Here is a 22066-nt window from a genome sequence, read left to right as displayed (position 1 = left end):
GGAACCAATAGTATGCTCCCTTTGCCATGGGAGTTCATACCCTTGACTAATTCTCATCAGACTTCCATGGGATGGATTCTTCTCCCCTCATTCCTTCCTTAAACACATCACTCTGTCCCAACAAAGAGATGGCAACTGTCCTTGCCAGGAGCAGCTCTGTTTCAGGGCCAGTTCAGAGTTGTTTTTCTTGTCTTTCATCCCAAGGTTTTTAATTAACTGAGGCCTCAGAAACATCTCATGCTCTAGACTCTGGAGACCAAAGATGTTTATTCATCTGAAGCAGGCAGTGCACAGGTGCAGAAGCCTCATCTCATTACGCTGGGATCAGCCCCAGTGCTGATCTGCAAGGCAGACATTTGACCACATCGATAAGACCAGGCTTTCTCTGTCCTGCCTTGAAGTGGCGATGGCCATCAGAGGCAGAAGTCTGTAGAAACTTAGGGCCCTCTGGCACCTGTGGATTGGGGTCCTCATCTTTGATCTCCAGCCCTACAAAAACTTCTCTCCTTACACCCAACATTCACAGACTCTGGAACACTGAGCAGGGTGGCGGCAGCTTCCCCAGGGTAAGAGAGTGATGCCAGGGATTCAAAGCATGGGCTGTGGGTCACACACACCTGGGTTCCAATCCTAGCCTGTTACCCAAGAGTCCTTGGACCGTAGGGAAGTACTCAGTTTTTCTGAACCTGTTTTTGTTGTTTGTCATCAGGAATGATAGTCATACCTACCATGCTGGATTTAGTACATTTATTGTAAAGCACTCACGCCAGTAAACACTAATAATGGTAGCTACAGTTAGTAGTGTCGCCACTGATCTTTAACTGCACATATTTGGATCATATTTCTAGGTTGGTGAGTACAATATTCACATATCCACAGAACAAGTGGATGGAAGAGGATTGCCATATGACCAATGACACATGATGGGATCAGACCAAACAACAGAATACTGGGCTGACTCATCATCACCCGATGACTCTGGTTAAGTTACTACAGCTCTCCATGACCCCATGGAATAGACTGAACACCTCTTCATCTATACAACCGGAAACCCAAAACTTTACCAGCATCAATGTGATTGGCTAAAGGATATTCGTTTGATGGTCTACATCAATATTTCAAAATCTGAACACTTTGGAACTCTGAAACACTTCTGGTCTCCATCATTTCATGTTATGGGATGGTCAATATACACTGTAGCATCCCTGTCTGATTCATTGTAGAGATTCCTTCTAGACTTCAGTGTCTGAATTGTGGGAAATTGCTTAATAAATACCCCAAAGCCAATTGATTCTGTTTTCTTCTCTCTCTCTCACGGAAGGCAAAGATTCCAAGACCTAATCTGAGGGCATGGCTATGAAAGACGGAGATCTTGTGGATTCAAGGCATCTCCACACTGGTGCTGAGATCATTGCAATTGTTGGCTGCTCTTTCTACCGGCCTCACTTTCTTTCACCTTTGCCTCCAATTCTTCATTTGTTTTTAATGTAACAGTGCTGCAGGAATGACACTGAGCTACGTTAAATCCTTCGTGAAATGAAGCAGAGCTCCAATAAATTAAATACGCTGAATTAAAAAAGCAGAAAGGATACAGACAAGCAACCCCACCCCCCATAGTCTTTCTCAGCTTTGGGCTTCCTATTCACAAAACAGGAGGCCATGGGATGGGGCTGTTGCTTGTGTGCTGCGGGTGAGGCGACTGGCTGCAGGCAACTAGCTGCAGGGAGCTCTTTGTCAAGGGTTCCTGGCCTCTGTGCAGAATCACTCTACCTCTCTCTTCCTCAAGTCTCAGCCCAGACAAGGAAAGTCATTGAGCTTGTCAGCCGTCAAAGCTCTGATCCCACCGGGCGTCAATATGGGGAATGACTGCAGCCAGTGTGGATTTGCCACAGCCAGAGATGACTCGCCATTGATGTTTTCTGGGCACCGGCTCCACTGATGGCCTCCACCCAAGCTGGGATGGGGCGCACAGCTTTGGCAACACACGGGCTAGGGGATCAGAAGCCAGGTGAGAGAGGCAAAACACCAGGCAGGAAGCCGAGGGCCAAGAACCCCTGCCTACATACTGCTGCTCCGCTTTTGCCTGGCTCACAGGTGGTTGGCTTAGCCAGCTACCATCATCTCTCATCTCATTAGATTGCCACGGGAGAAGGAAACAGAGCACTGTGAATGTTGGGTTTTCTGTGAGATTTGGGCAGACATAGGCACATCACAGGCATGCTGGCGAAAGATAGTAGTTCTGGGGAAGGGTAAGCTACTTTATAAATGCCTCCACACTGGCGTCTAAGGGACACCTCAGCAGGACAGGAGATGACACACTGGCATCTAAGGGACACCTCAGCAGGACAGAAGATGATACATGCTGTTTTGCGCATATGTGGCAAATCCTCGAAAGCTTTCCAAGGTTAGAGGCAAAAAAAAAAAAAAAGATGATGAGAAAAAAAAAGAGGAAGAAAGGAAGAATGGGAAGGAGGGAGATGCAAAGAACAGCAGACCGCACTGCAACCAAGACTGGCAGTGGGCGTGCCGGGAACCTTTCTCCACCCACCTGCAGGAGGGTCTTTTGGACAAAATGGTTATCAACATGCTTTCTTCCGATACGAAGATGTTTTAATTGGACAAAAGTAAGCTATAATAATAATAATAATAGTTCAAGCAGGCCAATCCAGGACTGTCTATAATCCCAGCAACTTCAAGAAATTACTGAGGCAGGTGGATTTTGAGTTTAAAGCCAACTTGAGCTTGAGAGATCCTGACTCAAAAAAAAAAACAAAAACAAAAAAAAACCCAAAGTGAAACAAACAACAAATGGAAACAAACAAGTGTTCTCACGGGGATCCCTGCATATCAGTGGGGGTGCACATTCAAGGACTCGCCATTGTGTATCCCTAATGGGACCCCACCAGCTACTATCTCACATGAACGTCCTATTCTTGTATTACAGAGCACGATCCAAACCAGAACAATCCAGAGCCTAATCTACAGGTATTCTGTCCAGCAGTCCACTTCTGCCTGTCGCAACTCTTTCTCCTTGTCCATTTCAAAGCAAATCCTACTTTGTGCTTTGGGAATCACAATTTCTGTCTTTGTTTCTCCCGCCATCCTGCCCCAGGCTCACCCTATATATCTCTAGGGTGGCAAGGGATTCAAAATGGGAAATTCCTGACTCTCCACGCCCTCTTGGCCTCCTCCTGGGAGGAATTCTACTGACAGGAAGGTGTCTTATCCATGGGATATCAATGGCTGTCACTGTGACCTTTGCCTACAGGAACAGAGGTCAAGGAAGAGAGCAATCCTGCTGTGGGACCCAGGGAACAGCCTCAAAATGCTGAGGCACTAACCAACTCCCAGCAGCAGCAGCAGCACTACGAACCTCCCTCCCACCAGGACCCCAAAAAAGGGAGTCAGTCTGAAGATTACCTCGGTGCAGCACTATGTGGTCGATCATGTTGCGTTTGTATTTGGTGTGATAGAGGCAGAGAGGACAGCGGAGATCTTTGGGGCCTTCCTCCGGGACCGCCGAATGCCCAGCTTCCACGTGCATAGTAAAAGCAGATCTAAGAGAGAAGAGACAGAGACCATGACAGTCACTGAGATGTCCTCTCCTGCTGCACGCCCCTCACAGGTGGCTCTCCTGCTTGACAAGCATAAACTAAAGCTGCTGTCAGTCATATTTGCTGACTGCATGCTCCTTGGCCATCAAGGAACAGAGAGGGGAGATACAGAGGCAACTACTCAGAACCTTTGCCACTCGGCTAGGATTATGTAAAAAGAAATAAATATCCTACATACTTCATTTTTGACAATTAGAAATTGCCTATTAAGCCAAGTACGGTCTAGAAACATCAGCTACTCCTAAGGCTGAGGTTGGAGGATCGCGTGATTAAACGGTAGATCTTTTCTTTTTTTTTTAAAGTGAAAAGGAACTGGTTAGAGAAATGTTGTCAAAGGGAACATGTTTTTATCTCAGAGAATATTCCCTTCTTGTGTGTGTGTGATCTGAAATAAAAACACACCCCATCAGGGCATTCCTTTGCTACAATCTCACACTGTTTCGAAGACCACACGCTCTGACTTTTAAGATAATTTGTTCTTATGTAACTCTTCACCCCCCCTTCCAGAGTCCCCAGCTAGTTTTTCTGAAACTAGCTTCATTCTGTGAAGACTGACCCCACCCTTCTTATTCTACACTGGCAGAGAATTTCTGGAGCTGAAGGCAGGGAAGAGAGAGTGGTGAAGGCTGGAGCACGGGCAGCCATTTAGGTTTTAGGAAGGCCTTCCTCACACCACTTACTTAAAGCCGGTGTAAAAGGAGCAGTCTTTGCATTTGAAAAGCTTCTTCCCACCGTGCTTGTCCCGGTAATGGCGCCTGATGCTCTGGATGTAGCCAGAGGAGAATTCACAGAATTCGCAGTGAAGAACGGCTTCTGCCTTCTGTTCCGTGCCAGCAGCAGTCCCAGAAGGAGGCACAGGGCTAACGCGGCTCTTGTTTCTTGCCAGGGCGGCTGACTGGTAGTGATTCAGCTGCTGCTGAACATCGGGGGGCTCCGAGTAAGAGGAGTCTGTGGAAAGACAGGGACAGTGAAGTGAGCTGGACCACAGAGGGCACAGGAGTGTGTGTGTGTCTGCAGGGGATGGGGGCGGGTGGAGGGGTGATGCTTGCCTGGAAGCCCTTTACTGCACAGTCTCCCCTGCCACTTCTATTAAGACATTATCGGCAAAATAGAACAAAAACAACCCACTGGAGCTGAGGAGCTGGCTCAGTTGGCAGCGTGTTTCCATCCCAGCACCTGCCCACAGCATAGCAGGCTGATGATCCCGGTGCTGGGGAAGTGAGGCAGGAGGATACCTGGAGCTACTGACCAGCCAGTCTAGTCAAATCCTGTCTCAAAAAAATCAAGGTGGACAGCAACTGAGGAAGATAAGAGATGCTGACCATGTAATGTGCACATGATGCAATGTAGCATCATGTGCACATTTACATATGTACACAGCTCACACCATGTGTGAAACTATCTGTGATCAAATTCATCAACTCACCCTCTCTGTCAGTCACATGGCTAGTGTTCTCTGGTGTGCGGTGGGCACACTTAAGATCTTAGATCCCAAGAGCATTATCCAGCACTAATGTTGGTACCTGTTGTGTACAGAACCTCTCCTCCCCTCACCACTTGCTACCTTCCACCTGAAGGTTTGTCTCCATCATCTGGTCAGTTTTTAAGGGGGAAATACATCACTCACCATCATTCCACTACTTAACCAAGAGCTGAGGAACACATGGAGAGTGAGAACAGACTACCACAGAACACCCATCCGCATAGAGTGCAACAAATGAACCAGCATGGTCCATACAGACGTCTACACGGGAAGGGGCTAGGTGATGCCACAGCCCCCTCCCCCTCCCTGCATCCTAGAATTCTTCACACCATTATTTAAAAAAAAGAAGTCAGTCTTTAACATGAGTGCTCTGGCACACGGTACACCCACACATACAAAAATGTTTTATGGCTTTGGAGTCAAGAGATTTAAATTTTAAAATATAAAAATCCGATAGTGTTCTCCTGGAAGAGCCGTTTAAAGCTTAGCATTAAGATGGAGATTTATTCACAAATCCCATTAAAATGAAATTCCAAACAAGTTTCTCGGAAAGGTATTTTTAAGTGTGCAGTTTCAGAGGGGACATGATGGAATGGATGGCAGGAACTATAAACCCAGGAACTTTCATGGCAAGTCCTGGTGAAATGGGATGGGGAGTGGGCAGGGGGGAGGCACCTTTGCATGCTCCTTGGGCTTTGGTGGCCCAAATTCAGCAACATAGTCCTATCTAAGCTGGCACTGCCTGTGAAGCTAGGAAGCCTGTGAACGACCCTGTAGAATTTCAGAGTAACTTTCCTTGGGATAAAAACACCTCCTCCGTAAGCAAACAGGGGTGGGGTGGGGGTGGGACCAGACATTGTACAAGCCTTCTCTAGATTTGACAGACACCTCATTTTCTAAAGCGCGGCTCCCCCAGGCGGGGCACGGACTTAATGTTGTAAAACTAATACTTGATCAAACCAGTATCAATCATCTTCCCGTTGGAAATGCAGTGAGGGAGATTCCCTGACTGCAAGGGATGTAACCAGCACCCCATCCCATGCCCATCAAAATACTAAGTAAGGTGCCTTCACTTCAGCTCCTGGTTGCCCTGCCTGTCCAATGCATATTCTTTACTAAAACAAAAGGAAAGGTGATCAATCTCTGCAAGCCTCCCTGGGTTCATCACCAGGTGTACATGGGAGACAAAGGAAGAAAGGAAAGACACAGCGGGTGGGTGCATTCTCACTTTCTGTATCTCCATCCTCTCTTCTGTTCCTCTACCTTCTGCTGAGGAGCCCACCCAGGACGGCAATCCTGCCTTTGTCTACTTCTCCTTCTTTCCTTCACTAGCAGGGTTGGTTATCATCTCTAATTGTTTAAGATGGTCTCTGTTGAGGCTCAAAGACCCAGTTATACCACACACTCACAGAGAAGCAACACTCCACCTCTCCTGGGAACAGAGTTCCAGTGTCCCCAGAACTGCTGTCCTCTTGATAGAGGTGCCCTCCTCTGCACTCTCAGCGTTGTGGCATAGCTTTTCTGAAAGTAACAGGTCAAAGCCAAGCCTTGCTGAAGGAGAACTGTTCCTCACCCACAAATCCACGCAGAGAACAAAGCAAATGTCCTAAAGGAAGGTCCATACCCTTCTACTAAGTGGTTTGTAGCTCCCTCAAGAAATGGCGCTCATCTAGTTAAATCCCTCCCCAGCAAAGCTGTAAAGCAATACATATTCCTAGATGGGCATTAAGCAGGGCAACCCCTTTCCTCCCCTGCCACTCACCCAACCCAGACTCACGTACCTGCGGATTAGGTAGAACCCTGTAGAAACATGGCCCCTTTTGGTGAACCCTCTTTGTTGTTGTTTCTAGACTCTACTGCAGGTTATCCCAGCCATCATAAAAACAAACCAAAAGCAAAATAAAACCCAGCCCAAATTCTAAAACGTAAGTTTGTGTGTTATATGAAACTCAAAGGAAAAATGCAAGACGTCTCAGCAGAACATTTCAAGAAACTAGACTCAACAATGCAAAAGAAACAGCTGCCGCTACCCATTCTCGCGCTCAGCACCTTCTCTCCCGTCCTGGTTAAAATTAGGGCAAGTAAACTCACACAAAAAAAAGCAAATCCCAGCAGCTATGACACATCTGTAACAGTTCCCAGGGCAGCAACCCACTTTGTGGGACCTTTCAGAGCTTGGCTTTCTCCCAGGTGCCGGCAGCCACCCCCGTGTTTGTAAATAATGTAACTCTCTGAGCACTGTCCTCTAATCCACTGATCTCGGAAAGGAAGGCTTGCTAAGCAAGAGAAGATTCCAGTGAGCTAATGGATTGCAGCCCTGAGACCAAGAAGAGCTGCTTGCACCAGTTAAGAGGCAGGGACAGGCTATGAGTTCAAAGTTAGCCTAGTTTACACAGTGAATTCCAGGGTAGCCAGACTAAGTAGTGAGATTCTGCCTTAAAATAATGAGGTACATGATAGAGCACTCTCACACAACAATCTAAAATTCCTCTCTCTGAAGAGAAAGGCACACATATTCAAATGGAGGGCTAGTGCTTGGAAGCAGGTGAGGTTCTAGGACAGCAGGAGAATTCAAAGCAGGAAAAGACCACCTTCTTTCTAAAGGTTCCTTCCCAGCCCTTTCTGGTTTACTGGGTTCTTAGCAATAAACCACTTGGAGATTTCTTGTTCATTCTAGATCCTCTGGAATGCTAGCCAGGTGTGTCAGTCTTCTGGATTTTCAGTTTTCTTTACCCTCCAAACATTAACCATTGCAGAAACAACGACGAGAAACTTTTCACAAGGGCCAAGAGAAGAAAGGTAAACTCAAGAACAATGTCCCTGGAAGAAGGAGCCTTTTGATGGATCCACGGTGCTGAGCATGCATGTGTTAGCACTATCTTGGGGCCAGGATCTGTTGCTGGCTCTGGGGACTCAAGACCAAGGAAGTCATAAAGTGTATCTTCTAGCACCTCAGATCTGTTAAAGAAGGGTGCTGGCAGTCGATTGTTAGGAAAACACAGACCTTCACAGCTCCAAAACTCATTCTACTGACTGAAGCATTAAAAGGGGCAAAGAAAACAAATGGAGAGTCACAGAGAGCGGGGAGGCTGAGGCTAGAGAAGAGCAGGAATTAGTGGGGCAGGCAGAGGACGGTCCTCCTGTGGCTGCTGAGTGACACAGAATAGTGCCAATGGAAGGCAAGTCTCAATTTTCTCCAACTCCACGAAGAAGCTGGGAGGGACAGGCTAGGGTAGTGTGCAACCACATTCAGTTATAATGTAAGTTGGGTTTGTATGCAGACTTGGAAGACAGGCTCAACGGTTAGTGGGAATCAAATATCAGGAAAAATAAGGACAAAAGAATTTTTAGGTAAGTCCATTTCTACAGTGGACAGAGGGCAAAGGATTATTCATCAGCAAATATTTACTGAGCATCCAAGTAAACAGGAGACTTGTTCCGGGACAGTAAGACTTGATCCTTGTGTTCAAGCAACTCATTGTCTAAGAAAATACATATAAGTGATTGATTATGATACAATGCAAACAATTGGACACTTTTCAGAGACAACTGCAAAAAGGCAGAGGGGAAGAGGGACAGTCAGCATCATTTAGTGATTGATTGTGAGAGCAAGGGAGATGGAGCAGGCCTGTCGAGAGTGCCCCAAGTATCCATTAATAAATATGACTGGTATTAATTACTGTGCTAATTAATGAGATCAAGATAAGACCAGCAGATGCTGAGTGTTTCGTGCACCCCAGCTCTATCTAATTTACATCATACGTTTGGAGATAAGTAAAGAGAACTTTAGACAACTACACTCTTACAATGGAAAAAAGCCAACATGACGGGCTTGAGAGAAAGCTTGGGGGTAAAGAGTATGAACTGCTACAGCAGAGGAGCCAAGTCTGGTTCCCAGTACCCACGTCTAACTCCTAGACACCTAGCTCCCTGAAATCCAGTACCCTCTTCTGGCCTCTCAAGTACAAGTACTCAATTTCACATAACCACAGAGAAGCACGCGCACACACACACACACACACACACACACACACACACACCATACACACACACAGATATGCAATTAAAAATAAAAACATGGGGTTGGAAATGGAGAGATGGATCACCAGTCAAGAGCCCTTGGTTGTTCTTACAGAGAGAGGATCTGAGTGCATGTCCCAGGACTCAGAGTGGGTAGCTCCCAACACACACATAAAGTCACAGATGCACATAAATAGAAATAAATATTAGAAATAAGTCTTTTTTTTTAATGTGGATGAGAACAAGGAGAGTGGATCTAGACAGAGAAGCCCAAGCAGCAGAAAGGAGGAGGTATATGTTGGGAAAACAAACCGGTAAAACCTCGAAGTTCAACAACAGTATAAAACTTCCCAACAGCCACGAGTGCCAACGTACCCCTGTAACCCCATCTCCACTCAGGAGGCAGAAGCATGAGGATTGCTACAAGTTCAGGGCCAACCTTGTTTATGCACTGATCACACAGCAAGATCACCTTGCACAAAACCAAAAGGAGGGCTTGGTTATAATAAGACGTGGATTATAATTTTCTTCAGAAAAGCAGATGATTCATCAGCAAAGGGTTGGTTAAACACAGGTGTAGATATCCAAAACAGGGTGGGGAATGAAAAGGTAAAATTGAGATACACAGAAACATGGTTTCACTCTCTCTGGCTAGGAAATGATGGAAATTTAGAAAGGCTCACTAAAGAGAGCAGCTAAAGACATAGTGTAGTTGGCAGTATGTGTATGTCAACAATGTCCTAGGAATCTGGAGTGAACAGAGAATTCTGTTGCCTTGGGAAAGAATCACAATGCTCCTTTGGGATGATGACATCAGTCTTTCATCTACAGCTGGGTCCAGGGGATGCCTCCAACCACTCAGTATACTAGAAACCAGCTACCTCAAATTCTTCCTCCTGCATTTTGAACGTCAGTGGACGGCTCCTGCTTTCTTTCACACTGGAGGTGTAACCATGCACTAGACAAAAGTCTCATGGTCTACCATCAGCACTGCTTCCTCTCTATCCCATGCCTTCTCACTCACAGATCTCTTGGGTCTTTATATTCTACAAGTACTCCCTGTTCCGATTCCCTCCAAGACCTAGTCATGTATGTCATTGATGCTGGTCCTTGGTCAGGCCAAGTTACTCGGTGTTCTGCAATTCCACCCAGCGTTCCAAACTCTGTTGGGAGTCACCTCCTTTGTGAAATCCAAATGAGACAATGGGCCACCTCCAATCCAGATGGACTTTCTGTTCAACTCTTCCCGACAACACCTACACATCTACAGTTCTCTTCAGGACCACATTGCACCCTGTATTACATTAAGCCCTCTTAAGCAGCAGCACACTTGGGAAGACCAAGGCTACAAAAACCTGCAACTGCCCCACTTTATGGAGGTATTTCCTCAATTGAGGTTTCTGACTCTCAGATGACCCAAGCTTGTATCAAGTTGACATAAAAACTAGTCAGCACAGTCATGTAAAACAGAGGCCAAGAGATACACTGTATAGCATGTAATGTAGTTAATAGGATGATTAGTATTTAGAATTGGGTAGGAGGGTGTATGTTTTATGTCATGTTATTTTGTGTTTTGGTTTCCTGTGTAGCCCTGGCTGTCTTGGAACTCAGTCTGTAGACCACGGTGGCCTTGAACTCACAGCGACCTGCCTGCCTCTGCCTCCAGAATGCTGGGATTAAGGGCATGAACCACACTGTCCGGCTCTATGGCTGTCTTTACAATGTTCCAGTGTGTTTGCACAGGTCATCTGTTAGATTTACTTAATCGCGGTATTTAAGAAAAAAAATTTTAATTAAAAAAAAAGGAAAATATATGCTGGGTTGATTTTGTGAACAACTGTGGCTATTAAAGCACACAGGTGTTTCTATATTTATTTACAATGTGATATATACCATGGGGGCAAGGCTTCTTATTTGCTCTTGGCTCCCCAGCAAGAAGGCCAAGCATACACAAGTGTCTGGAAAAGTACATAAGAAAATAGTTGCTAGACTGAATTTATAAGAAAAAAAATCACATGTATAAATACACACCCAGAATACCCATACCCTCCCCCCCACACACATTACTTAGTGTCGTGGTATGAATAAGAATGGCACCCATAGGTTCAGATATTTGAATGCTTGGTCATTAAGTAGTGGCGTGACATTAGAGGACTTAGAAGGTATGGCCTGGTTAGAGGAATTCTGTTATTGTGGGCTTTGAGGTTTCAAATGCTCAAGCCAGGCCCAGTGTCTCTATTTCCTGATGTTTGTGAATCTGGATGCAGAACCCTCAGGTCCTTCTCCAGCACCTTGTATGCCTGTGGGCCACCCTGCTTCCCCCCACACTGATGGTGTCTCATGCTTACAGTCTCTCTCCACAATCGAAGACTGGCTAAGATACTGAGTATGTAGCTTAGAGCTATCAAGAAAATCCATGGACTTCAATACATCTCATTATTTTAAAAGATTTCTGGCCCTCTGTCTAGGTTCCTTTGTACCTCAACTCTACTCTCTTTCTCAAGATACTTGCTGTACAAGAAAACTGGCATGCAGACTTACAGTAAAAACTACAGGTGGTCTGTATAACTTTCCACTTAATTCCTCTGAAGATGCTGTTTCTATAGGACATTGCAAAAGAAAACTGTGTAGGAAATGAAGCTTTCAGACACATGCCATCTCAATTCTGGATCATGTCTGTGGTGGAGCATAAATCTCTAGGGACGGTTACATTATTTTATTTCCTCCTTTTGATTTTGTCTTGAGAATCTCCAGGCCAAGGACTCTGGCACCTCCCTGTCTTCTATCATCAGTGGAGTTCTCTGGCCTGGGCGCATAAGATTATGATACAATGGCCAGAGGAACAATGGATGCTGGATGACTATATATAGGAATTCTAGGCTTGGTTGTCATGGAAACAAACGGAAAAACAAACACCTCATCCTGAAAATAAGTCTGAGTCCAGACTTGGAGGAAACAGACTCTGAAAACTTCCTGTCATTCTGATGAGTAAAAACAAAACCTTGAAATCTGATCAGGGAGTGGATGAGGGGGAAATCACAAACAATATAAAACGTCCTAGTCTTCAAATCCACAGAAGCCGACAAAACACGGGCATTTTCTCTCTCTGAGATGCATTTGCCATCATACTTTAGCCCTTTGAAAGCGTCTTTCAGAGGCTTAACTCTGCATGAGCTTCAGGCTGTCTCTCTCTCAGTACATGGGGGAATCTGGGCCAGGCTGAGCTAAGTCAAGAAGACATCTTATTTTCCTGTTCATTTGGCCTTAATTAAAAGGCCCACTCGTCTTCCTGTATCTTTCAACCCAATGGCATCAGCAATCACCAAGTCACGGAGGTCAGAGAACTCTTGATTGATTCATTTTCTTCTTTTTTGTCTATGCATAAGCCAAACCCTCTGGAAGGTTCTTTGCAGTCTACTCAGGAGCCCACGGTCGCTGCCCATGTTCACGCTCTCTCAGTTGTTCACATAATCCTAGCAGACCTATTCCCCCATGCTTCCCCCACTTGGGGTCATTTCTATTATAATATACAAGTGTGACCACAACAGCCACCCCATGCCAGAAAACATCCCCACTGCACATCCTCATGGTTCCCATACTGTATTTAACACCAGCCACCAAAGCTGCTTAGGCATTTCATCCTGGAAATACTTTAAGTCAGTCAAACTGAACTCAATTCAAATCTGCTGTCACCAGGAAGATTCCCTTTGATTCTTCTGGATTCATCCTTACTCCATTCCCCTCTGGATCTTTTCTACCAGGACTCAGGATGCCATACAGAGATTAACTTACTTAGCCCGGCACACCTTTCAAAGCGCATCCGTGCATCAATCTATCTGCTACTCCCATTTTGCAAGTTGACCTCCCTTGGAACTTTGCTCAGGGCCTATCCTAAAACAAGAGCCTAATACATGTGCCATAAATATCCGGAGTTCAAACTGCAAACATGGATGGGTCTGCAAAACTGAGATTTAAAAAGCAAAATCCAATTGGCCAAATGCCACTCCCATTTTGGATGCCAGTTTAATAGAGCCTTCCCACTGAAACACTGACCTACTTTCCCTGAAATGAGCTTAGATCTTAATTACAAGAACAATGGTTTCTAGACACTGGAATTTGAATGGGAAGGAATTCAGAAGCCACAGCCATTCTAAGATGCCAAAGGCACTCATTTTTGGCCCTACCTCGAAATCAGCTGTAAGCTACCACTGTAAAATAGAGGGTGCTGGAACATCTGGAAGCCACTTGAGGTAATGCCATGTGCAGCATCCTTGCCTTCCTTTTTATGCAGCCAGTGGCAGACACAGATGTTCATGAGATCGAGGTCTTCAGCTGTATACGAGTCACGCCCATTGAATACACAGTCAACACCCACTCACACACAGTAGAACACTTTGCAGCCCATGACAAAGTATCCCCGATCACCTCTGGACATTTCCCCTGCATAACATTGTCCACCATCAGGAGTGTGCTTTCCTCCTAGATGGGTAGTAAACAGGTCATTCACCTTACATAAGGGCTTAGGGCAGCTCGGAAAAGCTTGGAGGGTTTCAAGTTAGGCACACACTCAGTGGAGAAGCAGCAACCTAACCTGCGGCTTCTGTGTGGCCCAGTTTTTAAAGTGTCTTTTTCCCCCTCCCGCCACAGTCATTTAGATACACTCTTCACTAGATGGTATTCACAACTCAAAGACTCTATTCTTTACAGCCTTCCTTGAAACAGGCTGGGAATTTGCAGGAAAGCAAATGAATGCTAGGGGAATGGGACTTTTTCCTAAGCTTCCCCCAACCCCCTTTCTTTAAGGAAACTCTGGGTGGCATCTGCCATTGTTAATTGAGAGGTTCTTACAATACCAAATGCATAATTCACCTGTGACTCTTTTGAATTGTGTGATGAGGAAGTAATGTTTCCTGCTGTTCGGTTAGATCCTATAGATGTCTTTACCACCCTGAATTATCCAACAAAAAGCCCAGAGTACAAAGGCTCCTTTCTAGAAATGACTTGGCCTGCTCTACAGAGTGCTCCCGAGTAACCTCAGAAGGTATTTAGAGCTCACAGGCCGTGGGTGAAACCATGGTTCTTCCTCAAGACCTGCCTTGAGGGGAGATGCCTACTGACTTCAAGGAGCTGGTCACAGTGTATGTAAGGCTGGCTCCAAGCCGAGCTGTGTGAGCCAGACAGGAAACTATTGTGGAGATTGCTTAAAAGATGAATCAGGAAGAAAGCGCATCTGGTCTAAGCACATATATTTAGAGGCATGTAGTGCTCTAAGGATGTATGGAAATCAGGTGAGAAGGGTGACGTCTGATCAAGAACAGGGATGAGCAGTCACACTTCAAAGCACAAAGCTATTCTAAAACCGTCCCCAAGCCGGAGTCTCTGAACCAACGAACCCAGTGGGTTTCTTACTCCTTTATTCCTTTATTTCCACTTATTCTCATGCAGTGGGAAGAAAATCCTCACTCTGGGTTAAGCTATATTTTTAATCACCACTAAAGCAGTAGGTTCTCCCCTTAGGATATGACAGTTCCACCACCCACTTCAAGCTTACCGAGAGGAGCTCACTGCTCAGTGAAGCTGCCTAGGGTGTGTAATATAAGCCCCCCCCCCCAAATCTGGAGGGCTCAGCGAGTGAGACAGAGATTCACCTGGTACTGGCTCTGTCCGGTATGTCTGATAGTCTCTCGATAAACTTCACTATGACCATATAGAACTATTACCTTCCATTTTATAGATGAGAAAACTGAGGGGGGAATAAGAGCTAGACAATACTCCCTTATTTAAAGCATGCTTGTAAGTCTCTCATAGCCCAGGAGACTTCAACCAAGCAGACTTCTTGATCTTCCATTTGTCAATGGGAGATAATATCGGTCAAGTTAGTGTCATAGCATGTGAAGGACAGTGTCTATTACATAGGAATGCCTCTAAAACCTTCCACATCAATTAAAACCCACATCATATAAACTTTTCATTGAATAAGAGTATTCCAGCCAAGTTGGGCTTGGTGACACACACCTTTAATCCCAGCACTCAAAAGGCCCAGGCAGGGGCATCTCTGTGAGTTTGAGGCCAGCATGCTCTACAGAGTTCCAGGATAGTCAAGGATGTTAAAGAGATAAACCTTGGAACTTGGCCACTTTAACTGAACTACACTGACTGAGTGGCAATCTCTCACACTGCAATAATGATAGGACAGGGCAGTCATTCCATCTCTACACACAAGGTAGATGCTCACAGTTCCCTTTTGGTTGACTATCTCTACACAAGTCTAAATTCATGGCTACTGCTAGCTTCACTAATACGTTGGACGTAGAGATGGTTAAAGTAGAGAGGGGTCAACTGTGGGAGGGGCCTGGGTCTAGATCAAAGGTAGAGCTCAATGCAAACAATACAGATAGAGTGGTTACCCTCATACACACACAGAATGGTCATATACCAGCTTGTGAAAACAGGCTTGTCCGAGCACATACATCTAATTCCCAAATTGCAGTGGTTTTCCTGGCAAATATTCTGGGATTCATTTCCTCTTGCTCTCTTTCAAACTTATTTGCATTTGGAACAGAGTTGTTGATGTCCAGTTTATAGGTGTGGCTTGTCACTTTGTGGACTCTTTCGCAGTCATTTTGCTAGGTTTCTTTCAACAGCATTTGTGTTCCTCCCTGATGTCTGTGAGGGGCGGTGTCATAAACGTCTAGGTTTGAATTTGGACTTTGGGGTTTTACTCTATGACTGAGGAGGGCATCCTTGATCCCCTGGGAACATCTGGCTTAGCCTGAATTGCTTCCCAGGACTACTTGTCCCGAGAAGTCTGTCTAGTCTTCTTTTAAGCTGTTTAAGTCCACAAAGCAAGTGAAAGAGCAAGCAAGTAAAGAAGGCCATCCAGACCGAGCAACATGGTCACAGTCTACAATGTGGGTCTCAAATAGACAAGGCGATAGGAGTTGTCTGTAGCTCAGTATACAAGCATGAAGGTATGATAGAGAGTGACCATATAAGAACTTTCTATGCTGACCTGGAAATTATTTTGAAAACAAAGTATACAGTCATTGGAAGGCTTGAAACAGGGCAGGCAAGAATAGAAGTCTTACGTTTTAACCATTTCCATGTCTAGAAGTTGTAGCATAGTCATGCCCAAACAAGTGAGGAAGGCAGAGCTTGCCTTAAATGGACTCCCCATCCCTACTGATGGCACAGGCAACCCCAGACTCCACGCTCTGTTAAGTAGAATCCACTACTGTTTCTCATCTGGACTTTACTAGCGTGTTAGACCTGCTCATTTGAAACTCAGTCCCTATTGCCATGCACATCTGGAATCGATTACAGGCCTACGAAGGGAAAGGGAAAAAGGCAACTCACGTGTCTGCCTCTTCTGCTTCCTACTCACCCATCATGTGCAAACAGTAAGAACTCTCTCTCAGGTTAACAGGGGAAATCACTGATCACACATGCAGTGCGAAGGAAACAAACACCCTGAGCCTCTGTGACCTGCTTTGTTGAAAATGTCTGGAGCTTTGGAGACTCATGAGTGTGTGTGCGCGCGCTTGCTCGCGCGCGCGCACACACACGCGCACACACACACACACACACACACAACCTTGATTCAATGCTTTGTACTTTTGGATTGTGGAACATAAATGGTTTTTATTTTATATTCATAGGAGGATATCTACTCCAGGAAGAGGTGGCTTTATGTCAGTTATTTAGAATAGAAAGATGATAAAAACCTTTGCTACTAATGAGTTCCCTTCAGGTAATATTATAGAGATAGCAGAAGAAGCCAAAAGGAAGGGCAAAGAACCGTCAGATTGGAGAGGAAGAGAATGGATTAGAAGACTGATGCTCATTCCTGTTGATAGAAGGAGAGGCATGGGCAGCCGACAGAAGAAAGCAGCCTGGAGTTGGAGTGAGTGGGTGAGGAGGGTCCTGGGTCCTACAGCTTTTGATTATGCCATGAAGAGCTTTAATGATTTATAGAGGATGACAGAAATCAGTCTTGCTGAGAAGAGACTGAATCAAGGTGGGATGGTGATGGCTGAGGTAAGAAGAGATGAACTGGGATGGTCATAGGGGAGGTTAGAAGCGATGATGAGGTAGGCAACCGATGGAAAACAGGTCAGAAAATGATGACCAGAGATGAAGAAGAACTCTTGATGATTCCCAAAAGTTCTGGACCAGTTTGGGATGTGACTGCTATGTCAGACTCTAGAACTTTGGAGGAGAGTGAATCCCACAGGTGGAGCAAGTGAGGAGTGAACAGCAGAGCCTGGGCCTCACTCTGATAAAACCTCACTCTGAGGGGAGAGAAAGTTGCATTATTGAGCGAGCTTGTGACTGGCAAAGGCAGAGCACAGCCAGGCTCTGTAAATGGTGGAGGCAGAAATGATGACGACAACAAGATCAAGGGAAGCTCTCATTTGAGAGCCAGAGGAGAGCCTGAGACAGGCAAAAACAAAACAAAACAAAACCAAAAACAAACTGAGGAAGGAGGGTTTGCCTAGAAGAAAGATCAGTGGTTTTAAATGGCATAGACCAATAAGGACTTGGAGAGAGCAGAAACAAGAGACTTGTTTGTTGGGACCAGTGTGCACCCACTGAAACAGAGGGATGAACCAGGAGGTAAACTGTAAGAGGTCAGGGCTCTTTCCCTGGTGAATGTTGCTAGAGTCAGTCAGTTAAGGAAAGCTGTTCCATAAAACATTGAAAGAACATGGGATGCTAGTTTTAGGCAAGAAAGACAAACTGGCAAGGAATGAAGCGCAGGAATAGTGCTCCTTTCAAAATACACGGATGACAGATACTATAGTTACAAGAACAGACTTGCAGAAGGTAGTCTTAAAAATGGCTTTAGGATCTCAAACACATAGTACCTTTCTAGGGCTCATGGTGGTAGCTTTCCTAGACTCTTTAGGGAAAACTGGCACATCTACAAAGAGGTTTATGAAAATGGTACAGCAGGGTGTGATGGTCCATGCATTTAATCCTACCTAGCACATGGGAGGCAGAGGCAGGCAGGTCTCTGCTAGTTAGAGGCCAGCATAGTCTACATATTGAGTTCTTAAGCCTGTTAGGTCTACATAGTCGGACCCTGGTTTTGTTTGTTTGTTTTTGCTTTTTGTTTTTTAAAGAAAACAGAGTGACCTGGACAACCAGCTGTGGTATCACCACACTGCCAGCACTATACGCAACAAACACTATAGGTATTAACAACTCATGCACACTGGTTTTATTAAATTCTTTCTTTCATCATGAAATAGCAGGGACCTGGTTGAAATAGTTCCTGTTTCATGGGACTGTTGTGTAGAGAAACAATTCCCACTGTTTGTATGGGTAAATAATAATAGGTATGAATTACAATATGTATTAATAACTGACCAGAATACTAGGAATTGACCAGTCAGATATTCGGACTTAGTATTCCATTGGTCCATCTGTGACACTAAATGCTAAAGAGTTTCTAATAGAGGTTTCCATTAAGCCCCAAAGCTCAAATTTATATCAACTGGGTGCCAGTATCAGGGGTACTGAATTATTTTAAATTCCCAAGAAAACAAAGTAAAGAAACTTTATTTCAGATTCCAAGGTAAGACATGGGTTTTGGAGGAATCTCTCCACACACACACACACACACACACACACACACACACACACACACACACACCCTTTTATTAAAAAAAATCACTATTCTTTGACCAGTGTTAAATTATCATGAATTGTTTAGGATATTTACTTCAACTATATACTACCTTAATAATATCTAGTATTTTTACAATCATGTTAGATATTGGAGCATGTCCATCCTACCTCATTTGATCCTCGAAATGACCTTAGTGGACATCATTATTTCACATAGTTTAGGAAAGCAAGGCTCAGAGATTGAAGGCTAACAGTGTGTGCTAAGGATCTTGGCAGGACCCCCACCTAAGAGTGCACATTGCATTACAGCATGAATGGTATTTCCTGGACCCAAATCTGCAGCAGCCCTCCAGCACTGCCCAAACCCGGTTATCTGAGTCAATGTGGTCTACACGGAGAACTCATTTCAAAATTATCATTTGCCTAATTTTCAGTAGCTCTAGTAGAATGAGAATGATCTTTGTTGGCACTGGCTCTATCAAAAACAAATCCAGTGACACACAGTGAGGGGTATACTCCACGCCAGTACTGCTACATCACTCCAAAATTCCACCAAAAAGCAACTGTTATGAGGCAGGGACCGAGGCTCTGTTTGGATGCTTGAGAATGAATGCCTGATTGGCACCACAGCAACCAAGAATGAATATCTGGGGTGGAACTTTGGATCGACATCAGATGTCTTGATGTAATGATCCTGATGACCTTCACTTCCCTCCTTTAGGCAGGAAGCTCAGGGGTAGCACGCAAGCTCCCCCATCCCCCGCAGTCTGCGAGTGGGCTCTGAGGAACTGCGGCTCTGAACAGTTCTTTTACGTGACGTGTTCAGTCACCTCCTGAGGCTGAGAACCTAAGGAACTCCCAAAACTTCTCTTCCTGTTACTATGCCTTCTCTGAATTTCAAAAATGACAAATACATATGCAAATAGCCCATCAGTCTGATCGTGCACACAGTCACTACTTTTCTGGCCAACAGTTTCCAGTCCTCTTTCCTGGCAGGTAACATGTATGTCCTCAACACATGCCTGGGTATGTGGGGGGGTCATACTCACGGCAAGCAAAGGTCACAAAAGTAGAGATATGCAAGAATGAAGCCTTTCAAAAATAATAACCAAAATACTTATTTTAAAATAGCAATCTTTTATTTGAATATTGAATTGGATCTTTTAACGAATCAGTGTTTTGTAGCTGGGGGTGTTGGCTCATACCTGTAATCCTAGCACCTGGGAGGCTAACGCCAGATTATATAAAATTACATCCAGCATGCATGGACTATGTATGTACAATGAACACATATAATTAAACAATTCAAGGATGATTTTGGCTATGGAAGGAACACCTATATCAAAAATTAAAACACAGTCATTAAGAATAATAACAGCAAAAAGAGCTATATTCTTTTCAGGGTTCCATTATGCAGGTTATAAACCAAACCGCAAAACAATACTGCAGATGAATTAGGAAAAATGATCTTATTTTGTTGCCATAACAACATATAGAACTCACGGATTTTAATGTATGTATGGGGAATTTCATTTACAATTCAACTGTCTGCCTGTGGTTTAGTTATAGTCAGTCACCATGATTCTTCTAAGAGAAGTGCTAGTGACGTTAGTCTAGCTTGAGCACAAGGTAGACTTGGATTCCTTCATCTTTCGTTCTCCATTTTCCTAATTAAAAATTTACCCCTGGGCAAAATTTTAAAGCAGTGTAAAAATCAGAATAATAATAAAATCACAACTTAAAAGTATGGTAATTTGTGATTGCCATAGCTACTAATGACATAGCTGCGCACTCTGTTTTCCTTGGGACAAGAAAGATAGGTTGCAGCTATCTGCCATGTCATCATCTCTACTCCTATCTCCTTTCTAGAAATTACCATGGAATACTTATGAATACACTGACATTATACAGAGATAAAGCTGAAGGATCTCACATTTATTTTTAAAAGCAAATCGGATTTGTGATTAACAAAGATAACCTGGAAAACAGATTGGATAAGATTGAGGTTAGAGCCAGAAAGATGGGCTAACATCAGAGGATGATGTGAGCAATGGAAGGGGTTGGTTATTCAGGGTTGAGATTTGGCAACTGTACTGGATACTTTTATGTCAACTTGAAACAAGCTAAAGTCATCAGAGAGGAGAAAGCCTCAACTGAGAAAACGCCTCTATCTGATCAGGTTGTAGGCAAAACTGTAGGAGATGGTGGTCCTGGGTTCTATAAGAAAGAAGGCGGAGCAAGCCATGAGCAAGCCAGTAAGCAGCACCCTCCTGGGCTTCTGCATCAGCTCCTGCCTCCAGGCCCCTTGTCTTGCTTGAGTTCCTGCCCTGACAACCTTTGATGATGAACTGTGATTTGGAAGCCTAATCCAAACAAAGCCTTTCTTCCTTCCAAGTTTCTTTGGCCATGGGGTTTCATCATAGCAACAGTATCCTTGACTAACATAGCAAGATTGAAGCTGGAGGAAGACAAGGGAGCCAGAGAAGCCGGTAGCTGGGAAAAGCTCGCATGAGTGGCTACCCTTAGGATCTGCGCAGGGCTTGCGGGTGGATGTTTAGTAAAGGACGGCTCAAAGCAGTAGTTGCAGAGAATTTGAGTTTCTGATGCTGGATGTAGAGGATTGTGGTCAATTCAGCTATAAGTGGGCAATTGGATATAGGTAAGAGAAAGTAACTCTCACTCGCCAGGGAGCCCGGGTTCAGCCAAGTTACGTGAATCTTCCTTACTAGAATTCTAGAATTTGATGGATACGGGTGGATGAGCAAAGAAGGCTGTGAGCCTAGCACCTGAGTTCACAGAGGAAGATGAAAGAACACTCTGGAATGTAAGAAAAAAGATAAAAGGGGAAAACCAAATAAGGAAGCACATTCCTAAGCAAAAAAATAAGCGGGATTAAGTCACTGAGTTGCAGAAAGTGAAAGAAGAGAGAGGCACACACACACACACACACACACACACACACACACACACACACACACACACACACAGAGAGAGAGACAGACAGACAGACAGACAGACAGACAAGCAGGCAGGCAGGCAGGCACACACACAGGCTAAATAAACATAATGATGCTGCCAGTGGCGGCAGAAGCTGTAGAAGTCAGTTGGCTCAGAGGTAGGAGGACTGGAGAAATCTGCAGCAGCAGAAGCCCTGTTTCCTGGGATACACACAGCCAGAACCCCATCAGCTCATCCAAACGCTACCCTTGTTCATGGCAGCTTCTGAACACACCGGTGAGCTTGTGGAAATCTCCAGGCCTTTTTCAGAAGAGAGCTGTTGCTTCCTTGCTTCCTTGCTTCCTTGCTCTGTGATTCC

At 44.8% G+C, this 22066-nt stretch overlaps 1 protein-coding gene across 17 annotated transcripts in view; it reads right to left on the bottom strand.

Annotated features, from left to right (window-relative positions):
* Positions 1 to 22066, bottom strand: part of Zfp462 (zinc finger protein 462) — a 139073-nt gene that overhangs the window by 28816 nt on the left and 88191 nt on the right. For all 17 annotated transcript variants that reach the window (XM_030253536.1, XM_006537917.4, XM_030253542.1 and 14 more), the window contains 2 exons: positions 4295 to 4562; positions 3421 to 3557 (listed from right to left, as the gene is read on the bottom strand). In XM_030253536.1, coding sequence (XP_030109396.1) covers positions 3421 to 3557; positions 4295 to 4562 — 405 coding nt within the window. The remainder of the gene's footprint in view (positions 1 to 3420; positions 3558 to 4294; positions 4563 to 22066) is intronic.

This window comes from Mus musculus, chromosome 4 (genome assembly GCF_000001635.26).
Source record: "Mus musculus strain C57BL/6J chromosome 4, GRCm38.p6 C57BL/6J".
NCBI classification, from domain to species: Eukaryota; Metazoa; Chordata; class Mammalia; order Rodentia; family Muridae; genus Mus; species Mus musculus.
This window is presented reverse-complemented; position numbering and strand designations above follow the sequence as displayed.